The sequence below is a fragment of the Malania oleifera genome, chromosome 2 (assembly GCF_029873635.1).
Source record: "Malania oleifera isolate guangnan ecotype guangnan chromosome 2, ASM2987363v1, whole genome shotgun sequence".
In the NCBI taxonomy this organism is placed as follows: Eukaryota; Viridiplantae; Streptophyta; class Magnoliopsida; order Santalales; family Ximeniaceae; genus Malania; species Malania oleifera.
Genome location: NC_080418.1, coordinates 54,525,254 through 54,537,840, shown reverse-complemented (window position 1 = coordinate 54,537,840; position 12,587 = coordinate 54,525,254). Strand labels below are relative to the sequence as shown.

At 37.2% G+C, this 12,587-nt stretch overlaps 1 protein-coding gene across 1 annotated transcript; it reads right to left on the bottom strand.

Annotated features, from left to right (window-relative positions):
* Positions 1–1,005: 1,005 nt before the first annotated feature.
* On the bottom strand, positions 1,006–1,440 carry LOC131148198 (uncharacterized). Its single transcript, XM_058097932.1, has one exon. It carries the CDS (start codon positions 1,438–1,440, stop codon positions 1,006–1,008), a length of 435 nt encoding a protein of 144 aa, XP_057953915.1.
* Between the last annotated feature and the right edge of the window lie 11,147 nt (positions 1,441–12,587).

Genomic DNA, 12,587 nt, shown 5'->3' with positions numbered 1-12,587 from the left:
ATTCAATATAAGTCACCTTGGGTTTTCAGTTTTAGGATATCTTATATCTGGGGATTCAAACTTTAAACTTCAAAGGTTGAATTTGAATTTGGGTGGATTTTGGGTGGATTGTAGTTCATTCAGAATGAAGTACAAAATTCTATGAAAATTTATATTTTATAGTGGAAACTAATGCTCCAAAATTCAGCACTAATGGCAGAAAAAATGTTAATTGTATCTTCATACATTGCGAAATTTGCCTGCATAAGAAATTGGCAGAAGTGCAGGAAACAAGACACAAATTAACATTTTTCAACTTCTCTTAGAATGCATTCCCCTTTTTCCCTTTTGCTTAGAATCTGCACGTATTCCCCCCCATGTAATATTCCCTTTGGCTTCATCACCTCCAAGAAATAAAAGTTCTATCTGCATTTGCTAAAAATAGATAGTCTTGACAACCTTATCCGCAATTTATTCGTAATTTACTAAATTCTTGGAGCAGAAGTCTCCAATCATATGCCTAATTCTACATGAAATACCGGAAACCAACTAATATTGTCTGTTCAATTTCATTTATACCTAATTCATCATCAAAAAAACATGCTTTCTTCTTCTTCTTCTTCTTCTTCTTCTTCTTCCTCCCAGCTTGTAACCTGCAAGATGTTGAGAAACAAAACATAGACTTTTGATGCATTTGATTTTAAAAACAATAAGAAAAATCAGCGAATTGAATCAACATCAAAATTTCACAGTAAATCCACATTAACAAAACCTTTTACCCCAACATCCAAAAAATTTCTTAATTTGGGCGCGCCGAGAAACAGACAACCAAAGAGTGTCTTTACAACATTTGATGAGATAAAATGAAGAGGAAGGGAAAGAATTTTCAGACAACCTAATGCGATGCTCTTCAATTTCGTCGAGACAAAAGAATTCACAGACCGTATACAGAATCAACCACTCCTTAGCGTGGATAACCGCGAGGAAACCCCAATTATTTTCGCAGGAAGTACTTCGTCTTCGTTTTCATTTCATCCCCTGCCTCTCTTCCTTAGGACCGGCGCTCTCCGAAGCCACCCTATCCAGGACGTCCCCAAGCTTTCTTGCGACCCCAGGCGTTGCGTCTCCGTCGTCCATTCCGCAGTCATCGTCATCGATGAGGGCCGTGAATCGCCGCCTCTTCACCACGATCGGGGCCGGCGGAGTAATATCGGATGAGGCAATCGCACAGCGCCGGGAGCCACGGGGAATTGAGTCCTCGACGGTACGCGTTCCTTTCTTCGTGATCTTGCGGCCGCGCGGATCTTGGAGGGGATGACGTGTGAAGCTGAGGCCGGCAATGGAAGAGAGCAAGGGGTCCAAGACGGACTGCGGCGAGTCGACGCGATGGCAGATGAGTGCGTCGCCGTGGCAGTCGTGGAGGCGGGAACGGTGGATGCTGCTGGCGGAGAAGTCGCCCATGGCACCTCTGGCTGAGTACTAGTGCTTCGGGAGGTTGGAGGGTTATGGGTCTCTCTTCAATCTCTCTCTCTCTCTCTCGCTCTGGGTCGCTGCTCTCCAGGGATAACCGTTGAGGCAGGGGGTTCTGAATTCTAAGGAGTTGCTTTTACGAGTTTAAAAGGAGTTGAGAAGACCGACTTGAAATTTTAAAAATATCTCCGGTCTTGAAATTCAAATTTCAAATTTATTAGGTTCAGTTCAGATGAAAATTGAAATTGAAATTAAAATTAAAATTTATAAAAATTAAAAATAGAATTGAAAATTAAATGTATCATAATAGCCGGTATTTATATACTTAGGAATAGAAAATAAGTCTAGATAGTATAAAAAATTTATTTAATTAATTTAATATGAAATAATAAAATTATAAGTATAACTGTTATATAATATAATTTTATTAAGCTATAAAATAAATAATATTTTACAATAAAATCATTTTAATAATCAAGCACTTGATTTTACTTTGCTTGTTATATTTTATCATTTATTACTATTATTATTATTATTATTATTATTATTATTATTATTATTATATTTTATCTTATGTTTTATAAATATTATATTTTAATGTGTAATAGATTAAATGTAAATAAAAATCTCATATATTATAAAACAATAACATAATTTATTATTTAATATAAAATAATAATTTAATAAAACAACAACCATAGCATTATATTTTATTGCAAATAATAATTTATTTTTATTTCTTATTACACAATTATGAAAATTTACTGTTATATATTTATATTAAAGATTTTAATAATATTAATTTTATCTTATTTTAAGTTATACATAATAATATAATAAATAAGTAATCGTACCACAATTACATCATAGTATTTTATAATTTAATATTATTCTATTACTTTTTATGTATTATAATATCATTATATATGACTTAAATACTAATAATAATGTTTAACATATTTTATATTATAATATGTAGTATATTATTATATATTTATAGTTATTGATGTCATAATACTAATATTACTTTTTAGATTTATGCAATATTATATTATATATAGTATTGTATTAAGATTATATATATATATATATATATATATGTGCCTACGTATATTTAGTATACAATATTATTATATTTTTTATATACTACATCATTATTAAATTTTATTATTATATATTTATAATTGATAATAATAGTTAATATTTTACTTTATTTTATTTTATTTTTTAAGATTATAAATAATAGCGATAATAAATCAACAATAATACCATAAGCATATCATAATATTTTAACATGAAATATTGTTTAATTAATTTATATATATTCTAAATTCTGAGGAATTGCTTTTACAAGTTTAAAATGTTTGAAGACCAAGTTGAGAAGTTGGGACCGACTTGAAATTTTTAAAATATCTCCAATCTTGAAATTCAAATTTATTAGGTTGTGTTTAGATGGAAATCAAAATTGAAATTAAAATTAAAATTTATTAAAAATAAAAATAGAATTGGGTGTGTAACTTACGAATTGGGTGGTGCCTGCTTCTCTTTAATTTGCATCCTAACTGTTAATTAACATGGTAAACATAGATAAAGTGAAATGCTTAAATACTAAAATACTAAATTGGTCTGCCTTTCTAACTCTTTACTGCCTCAATGAAGCAACCCTATGCAATCGTAACAGGCAGGATCAATTCCCGTCAGGTAACCTCTTTGTGAAGGTTAGTGAAGGCTTGTGGGACAATGGTGCAGCATATGATCGGAGATGCTGCCTGCACTACTTAAGCGGCAACAAGAAGCCATGCAAAGATGGCGCTATAGATGTTAAAGTGGTCGATTTTTGTGAAAATCCATGCGCGTCCATGCTTGTGATGTCGAACGATGCATTCGTAGCCATATGCAAAAATCCCAATGCAAAAATCAATATTGAATACATACAGTAAGTTCCGTTTCCCACTTCTCTCTTTCGCACTTTGTATGAACACATGCATGCATGCAAAACATACACTAAGTAGCATACAAATGCCTAGCCTAAGTTGGACTAAAAATGATGGTAGGATTTAATGGGAGGATACGCGGTAATGCTTGCATTTGTTTCCGTTTCCAAATTCTCACCATAGCTAGCACAAAAGGATGGGATGCTTTTCGCTGGTTTGTCAACTCGTGCAGTAAATGAAATAAACAAGTTTGAAGGCACATCTAGTTTTTCCGATAAACTTTTTTATTTATGAAGGCACAAAAGGATGGGATGCTTTTCGCTGGTTTGTCAACTATTCATTATTTTAAAGAATAAAAAGAACAGGTTACAACTTACAACATTGACAATGCATAATGAAACTAATTGATCGAATATATGGAGGAGATTGAAAATTAAATATATAAGGCGGTGGGTAAGTAGAACAAATCTACCCGTCAAGATGAAAGTTGAGATTGAAATGTGCTTTATTTGATTATTCTCAAAGATTTGCTGTTGCTCCTAGAGAGAAGGATGAAAAAAATTAACTCCCTCCAGCTATAAAGGTGTCTGCATTTCAATGAAGCGGAAACCTATATAGACAGTTCACTTATCAAAAATTATATCAACAGTAACTTCAATTAATATTTTAGGATTAGTTTCGTCAAGGTATTTTAAAGCAAGATCTTAGATCTTTGTGATATTCAAAGTTACATTCTGATTCAAAAATTTTATATTTTATTATTCTTGCAAAAGTTATTTGAAAGCAAACCCTAAGATCTCCAAAGCATATTTTTTAAGATAAATTTTTTTGTTTTGAAATAATTGTATTCATGATACTTCGAACACTTGATTAATTGATTGGAATAATAGGTTTCCTTACATTGAAACCAAACCATGCCAAGCCTAGGGTTTCCTTTTTCATCCCCTTGCTTCCCGCTCAAAGCTACTAGCTTCATAAATAGTTCTCAATTCATTACTGCGTAGCACCTAGTGAGCCAGCAGAGAAATATGTACCTCTTTGAATATTTCAGCTTCTTTTCCTTAGCACCTATGGTAGGTAGAAATAGAATAAAATAAAAGAAAATAGAATTAAATTTATAACTTGATTTCATCATATAATCTCCATTTAAATTTTCATTTTATTCCTTCATGCTTCTGTTTCATTAGCAAATCAAACATAATAAAAGATATGCTATCGATGCTATCCAGACTACTGAAGGAGTGTGTAACGGGGTTGTTCCGCTCGACAAAGGAACTGGTTTAGTGAATCCTTTGGTGGTTTGTCAAAGGCGAGGACGTAGGCTAGGTTTAAGCCGAACCTCGTAAAAATCTCAATCTCACACTCTCTTTCCGTTACTCTTTTTATTTTCAACGCATATAAAACTGCGTGGATGTTTTAAATATCTAAATCATATACACTAAGTGGATTACATATTAAATAAACTTAAAATTAATTTATTTTTGGAATTGCGAAAATCAAAAGGGAGTACGTTAGTTGATCAATCTTTTGCAGAAACTGTAAAGTAGTACGTTGATTCATTCAACACCCCAAGACTCTTTAACTTAAAGTTTATTTAAGGTCTAAGTATTTGGAAAGAGTGATTGGATGTTGTATTGGATGTCAAATTGAGAGACAAATTTCATATATACAGGGCTTGATTCAAATTTAAATAAACAAGATTGCACACAAGTTGAAAAAATTGATAATTTCCATTAAGTAGCAAAGTATGTATTGATTGAATGTTTTATGATTGATTGGCTTGGTTAATTTGTTTGATTGAATGTTTGTGTGGTTGTGGATTAAATAAAAAGAATTAAGTTGTTGTGCATTATAAACAAAAGGTTAAGTTTTCATTAAAGGAATTAAAAGAAAATTTTAAAACCCAATTTAACCCCCCTCCTTGGGACTACACCTTTGTTTTCACTTGTGAATGGAAGTTGCTAGATCAAAAAAGGGTATCAATGTCTCTCAACGAAAGTATATCACTAATCTCCTAACCGAATCTGGCATGTTTGGATGCAAATCTAGTGAAACTCCGATTGAAGCAATAAAAAAGGTTGAAAACTGTGGAATACTTGTTGAAAATGAGAGGTATCAGAGATTGGTTGGTAAGCTAATCGCCTATCACATTCTAGACTCAATATTGCATTTGCGGTAAGTGTGGTAAGCCAACACATGCATTCACCAAAAAAGACTCACCTAGATGTTGTGTACAAGATTCTTAAGTACCTCAAGGGCTCTCCAAGCAAAGGACTTTTTTTCAAGAAATGTGAAAGCAATGAAGTAGAGAATTTTAACACATGCAGATTGGGCAGGATCAGTGGAAGATAGAAGATCTACCATCAGATATTGCACTTTTGTATGGTGAAGTTTGGTAACTTAGAGAAGCAAAAAACAAAATGTAATGGCTCGAAATAGTGTTGAAGTTGAATTCAGGGCAGTTGCACAAGGAATATATGAATGACCGTGGTTACAGAAACTCTTGGAAGAGTTGCACATTCCGGTGAAATTTCCTATCAAACTTTATGGTGACAACAAAGCGATTATCAGTATCTCTCTCAATCAAGTTCAAAATGACATGACTAAACATGTGGAAGTGAACCGACATTTTATCAAAGAGATGGTTGAAGAAGGAATCATCTGTATGACTTATGTACCTATTAAGGAACAAACTACAGATATCTTTACTAAAGGGTTAGCACGATAGAACTTTGATGAATTCATTAGCAAGTTGGAGATGATTAATATATCCAACTTGAGGGAAAGTATTGAAATCCTGAGTATCCTTGAGAATATTGAGTAAATTAGGAAAGTGGGTAAATGTAGAAGATTGTATATTGTTCTATAGGAAGATTGTTTCCTTGTTTAGAATATTTGATTGTATTATATATTGTAAGATTAAGTTGTACACGACTAAGAATTCGAGAAATAAAGAAATTTCATTCTATTTTCAATATAGCAGTGCTTAGCATTCCAAGAAATTATAAGTTCTTTGGCTTCATCCCCTTGCAAACTGGTGGCCGCAACAGGGCTATTGTGACTTTGATTGGGACTTTGCATGTGAAAGTGGTCTATTGTTGGATCTGATCTGCAAACATTTGGATCCGCTTGAAATTTTGGAGAACATATCTATTTTTGAGGGGGGATTGGATGAGAACTGGGCTTTGAATAATAAGTTTTAGGATGGGATTCTTTCTACTCCTGTGGGGAAGAGCAAGCAGGATGTTGCTGCCCAAAATCTGTTGTTGGGAGTGGAATTGTGGTTGGCTAATCTTGGAGGGAATGAAATTGTGGTTTACTTTCGGCAGAGTAGTTAAAGCTAGTGTGCTGAAAATAGTGCCGCACAACCCTTCATAAGGTGTGAATCAGCCCCTAATAAATAGGGATGTCATCTAGTCCTACAACTTTTACAATTTTCATTAATTTTAGTGCATATTTAACCTCATCAACTCCAAGTTTATCAAAATACTTCACATTGCAAACATTTATACTTCATTTGCTAATTCTAAAACTAGGTGTCCGACTTGATTTTTGCTAAACTAGTTAAAATTACTTTCCATTCGCACTTTTGAAACTTTCATGCTTTCTCTACTTTCCACAAACAGAAGTTTATTCTTTGTGTTAAGTTTTACTTATTTAAATTTTCATGAGGTAATCTCTTCGCTAACTTACACTGTTGTTGTGCATACTAGTAAAATTTTAACCACGGGAGGAATTGACATGAGGAGACATCTTGTTTATTTTTATGAAAGGATTATGAAAGGATTCTCTATAAGTTCTATAGATCGGAATCTCGTTTCAGAGATTTTCGAGTTTTGGCGAAAAATCAAGGTAAGGCTCGGTTTTCAAATCTAATTTGGTATTTTTGTAGGAAACTTTCTTGTGAGTATATTATGTACTGTTGATTGTAGGTTTTGGAACTCGGTTCGTTGTTTAGGGACTTTAGAGTTCGGAATTTGCTATTCGGGAAAAAGGTAAGGGGAATTGTGTTTATATCGGTTATTTTTGAAATCGAACTCCGTGGAACTATAGTTCACGATCCTGTGTATGTTTTGGCTACTCATTTGGGGGAATCTAACGGGGAAAACTCTAGATTTTTCATGATTACAGTTTTGGGAAAAAGGGGGCGACGGGCTGTATCCCTGGTTTTGTTGAAAACCAAACATATATGTTGATTTATACTGTGTTATAGGGATGGTCATGCCTTGACATGTTTAAACTGTATGTGTTTGGAAAACCATGATTTTAGATTACTAAATGGGTGTGGTTTGTTTGGTTATATGAGCATGCATATGTTGCATCTTGGTAAAATAGGAACGGCGTTTCGAATTGTTCCAGGTTTGAAAATCTGACTTTTGGCAAAGAGTGCGCAATACCACTAGATTGGCCAATTTTTGAGCCGAAGGGTGTGCGAACAACAGATCTATGCTGGTTCAACGCTGATGCTATGCCAGGTTATCGGGGGCACCGGCGTTTGCCAAAGGGTGTGAAATATCACCAGACTGCCGGCGTTGGACGAAGGATGTGAAATATCACCAAATTGCCGATTTTTACCAAAGGGTATGAAATACCACCAGACAGTCCGACTTCGAGCCGAAGGGTGTGACGACACCTATTTTGTGAAAATACTGGAACTAGTTTTGATTGTTTTGATTATTGAACTATGCATGTTAGTATATCATGATAACACTCAAATGTGACACACCGATATAACATATGTTCTTCCTTACTGAGAAGGTGTCTCACCCCTGCTGTACGTACATTTTTATAGGTCTTTCGAGTAACCGGAACTAGTGTCCTGGTGTAGGGAGCATAGTGACCGGTGTACTATGGTTAGCGCTTGGGTAAGTGCTAGGACTATATTTTGGTGGGTTGCCATTTTGAGTTGTATTTGGGCACCCGTTGTACGTTTTGATATAGCTTGTTTCTGCTCTTGTATAAACTCTAGTATGGTACTGCATATTTGTATGAAACAGGAACAGGTTAGGTTACATTTTCACCCCTGGGTCCCATTTCAGGGTTCGGGGCGTGACTACTTGGTATCAGAGTTAACCAGGTTGTTAGGTCTTGTAGACTTGGTTAGGCTTAGCTATGAGTACATATCAAAGTATAGGATGTTGGATATGGGTAGAGTTGGTTGAGGGTTGTTCGGTTGCTAGACCGGGGTTTTTCGAAGGTATTCCGTGTTTTTCCTGGGATGACAATTCTAGTAAAAATAGGGCTAATCATTGACAACTTTCGTGTTAGTGCGATAGGACAGACATGAATTAAAGAAGAGGACAGTACCTTCTGGGTATTAGACAGGATCTTGTCAGGGATAGTAGAAGAAAAGAAACAAGGGCTTGGGTTACCGTCAGAATCCTGAGCGCCAGGATTCTCATATGAGCCAGACTCCTGGACGTTGTACTAGATGCCACAAATGGCACAAGGGTGAGTGCCGATCGTTTGGAGGTAACTGCTACAACTGTGGCCAGTCAGGTCACATGTTTCGTGATTGTCATGCACCGAGGCGAGATGTGCATGCATCTAGTGTGAACCGAGGAAGCAATCAGATACCTCAGGGAACCATTTAGACGAATTATACTCTCTTACTCCAGCGGACGCTGAGCATGCAGGGAACGTGGTGACGTGTACGTTATTGTTACTTTCAAATAAAGCTTCTATTTTGTTTGATTCGCGTGCAACCTATTCCTTTGTATCTGTGAATTTTATGGGACGGTGTGGGGTTGAGACCTGAGACATGAATGAGGTGTTATCTGTTACTATGCCATCTGGGAGTGTATCTTTCTGTAGAAAGATGTTGGTAGACTGCCCAGTGGAAATTCAGGGAAAGCTGCTACCGGTAAATCTTATGGTATACGACATATCAGGGTTCGATGTTATACTGGGGATGGATTGGTTGTTCTCTAGTTATGCTATGATCGACTGTCGCGAGAAGGTGGTAGTTTTTGAACCTCTTGGGGAGCAGAGTATGAATTCGTGGGATCGTGTGTGTGTCCAATGCCACAGATTCTGTCAGCACTACAAGTGAGGAGGTTACTCTTGGACAGGTGTCAGGGGTACCTAGCTTGTGTGGAGGAACCTCCACGGGATGAGTTGAGACTCGAGGATATTCAGGTAGTCAGTGAATTTTTGGATGTGTTTCCGGATGATTTACTGGGTTTACCTCCAGATCGTGAAGTGGAGTTTGCGATAAAGTTACTACCTGGCAAGGCACCGATCTCTAAAGCTCCGTATCGAATGGCTCCAGTGGAACTTCGACAGTTCAAGGAGCAATTTTAGGAATTATTGGACAGAGGTTTCATTCAATCTAGTGTTTCGCCCTTGGGAGCTCCATTATTGTTTGTGAAGAAGAAGGACGAGTCGATGCGGATGTGCATTGATTACCGTGAGATTAACAACGTGACTGTGAAAAATTGCTATCCTTTACCTCATATAGATGATCTCTTTGACCTATTGTAGGGAACTCGGGTCTTTTCGAAGATCGACTTGCGGTTAGGATATCATCAGGTGAGGGTTAAAGCGGAGGATGTAGCGAAGACTTCTTTCTGAACCAAATATGGCACTACGAGTTTTTGGTCATGCCTTTTGGGTTGACGAATGCTCCAGTGGTGCTTATGGATTTTATGAACATGATTTTCCATGAGTACCTGGACCGGTTCGTGGTGGTGTTCATTAATAACATTCTGGTATACTCGAGGAGTTTGGAAGAGCATGAGGATCATTTGAGGTTAGTATTACAGATTCTGCGAGAGAAGAAATTGTATGCTAAGCTAAAGAAATGTGAATTCTGGTTGAGTTGGATTAAATTCTTAGGCCATGTGGTAACTGGTGATGGTATATCAGTTGATCATAGCAAGATTGAAGTTGTGGTCGACTAGGTGAGGCCGAAAAATGTGCAGGAGGTTTGGAATTTTCTGGGACTGGCAAGTTATTATCGTTGGTTCGTGGAGGGGTTCTCTAAACTATCTGGGCCTCTGACTTGATTAAACAAGAAAGAAGTACAGTTTGACTGGACTAGTGATTGCGAGCAGTATTTTCAGGAATTAAAGCACCGATTGGTTACTGTGCCAGTGTTGACCATTCCTTCGGGGGATGGTGGGTTTGTGATTTATAGCGATGCATCTCTAAAAGGCCTGGGATGTGTGCTTATGCAGCAGGGTAAGGTAGTAGCTTATGCTTCTTCAAAATTGAAGGAATATGAGAAGAACTACCCTACGCATGATTTGGAATTGGCTGCTGTTGTGTATACACTGATGATCTGGTGACACTATTTGTATAATGTGCAGTGTGAGATCTTCATTGATGATAAGAGCCTCAGGTAATTCTTCACGCAGAAGGAGTTAAATATGAGGTGGATACGATGGCTTGAGTTGATTAAGGACTACGATTGCACGATCAGTTATTACCTAAGGAAGGCTAATATGGTGGCTGATGCGTTGAGTCGGAAGTCGAGACCTGCGGTTGTATCTACGGTTGTAGCTCAGCATCATATCAGAAGAGATCTGGGAAACCTTGCGTGGAGTTGGTGGTTGGTGATCATCAGACTTATCTTGCTGATTTGGTGGTCCAACCGACTCTGTTTGAGCGTATAAAGGCTGCGTAGGCTAATGATGCAGAGTTGGCAGAGGTTAGGGAAAAGGTACAGCAGTGACTGGCTACAGAGTTTAACATCTCTTACAGAGGTGTGCTGAGGTTTGGCACCAGGTTATGTGTTCCGAACGATGATGAGATCAAAAGGAAAATTCTGGAGGAAGCGCATTGTTCTTTGTTTACGGTACATCCTGGTAGTACAAAGATGTATCGGGACTTGCACGAGACCTTCTAATGGTTTGGTATGAAGAGGAAGATTGCTCAGTTCGTGGAGTAGTGTCTGACGTGTCAGCAGGTGAAAGCTGAACATCAAAGGCCGGCAGGGCCGTTGAGCCTTTGCCTATTCCGGTGTGGAAATGGGAGCATATTTCCATGGATTTTGTGCCTGGTTTGTCGCCAGCGCTTCACGGGCAGAATGCTATCTGGGTGATCATGGATAGATTGACGAAATTTGCTCATTTCATACCGATGAAAGTTAGCTATCCTTTAATTAGGCTAACGGAGTTGTATGTGCATGAGATTGTGAGAATGCACGGGGTACCGGTGTCCATTGTGTTAGATCGAGATCTAAGGTTTACTTCTCGATTCTAGAAGAGTTTGCAAGAAGCATTGGGGACGAAGTGTCATGCCCCAAACCCGTAAGTGGGTCCCAGGTGTGAATTTAAGCAACCTAACCTGTCTATGTATCAATTTAAACATACATGATACAATACAAATAAGAGGGTCTGACCTCGTGGGGTACACGATTGCCCTACATACAAACATATACTCATCAGATACTCATTATATATGCAGCGAAATACGGTCTTTTATACAATAACAGTATCATACCAGAGTATATACAAACTAGGATATTCATTCCCATAATTCAAACCATACCCCAGGTGTCTACAAAAACCATCACAACAACCTGGATACCAAAACTTATACCTAAAAGGTACTAACAGTAGCTACAACACCCTTTGCTTCCGGACGCTAGGATGCTACTTACCGCTACCTGAAGGCCCTAAAAATATTGTACGTACATTCGGGGTGAGACACCTCTCAGTAAGGAAGAAAACAGTTTATATCAGTGTGTGGCATACCAATGTCATTTTACATACTTCATAACACTATACATACGATACAGTTTGAAACAATTCGAACAATTTCATACAGTTCTATACTGTTCCAGTATTTTCACAAAAACATTCCAATTCATATGATACCCAACATACATACATACGGTCAGTGTCGTCACACTAGTTCATAACTACACCAGGTCATCTCTTTTCACAGCGATTACATTGCTACATACGCAACTACGCTGCGACGATCAAGGCCCAATGGTGAATCCATTGCATCATACTCAACTACACAAGGTCACCTAGTCTCACAGCGATTACATTGCCATATGCAACTACGAAGATCTACGACTCAGGCCCAATAGTGAATCCATTGCTACATATGCAACTACACAAGGTCACTTAGTCTCACCCCGATTACATTGTCATATACAACTACGCTGCGACGACCTAGGCCCACTGTGAATCCATTGCAACATACGATGTAGCATATAGCTCACACCACTTCGGTGACCAACCGGAATTA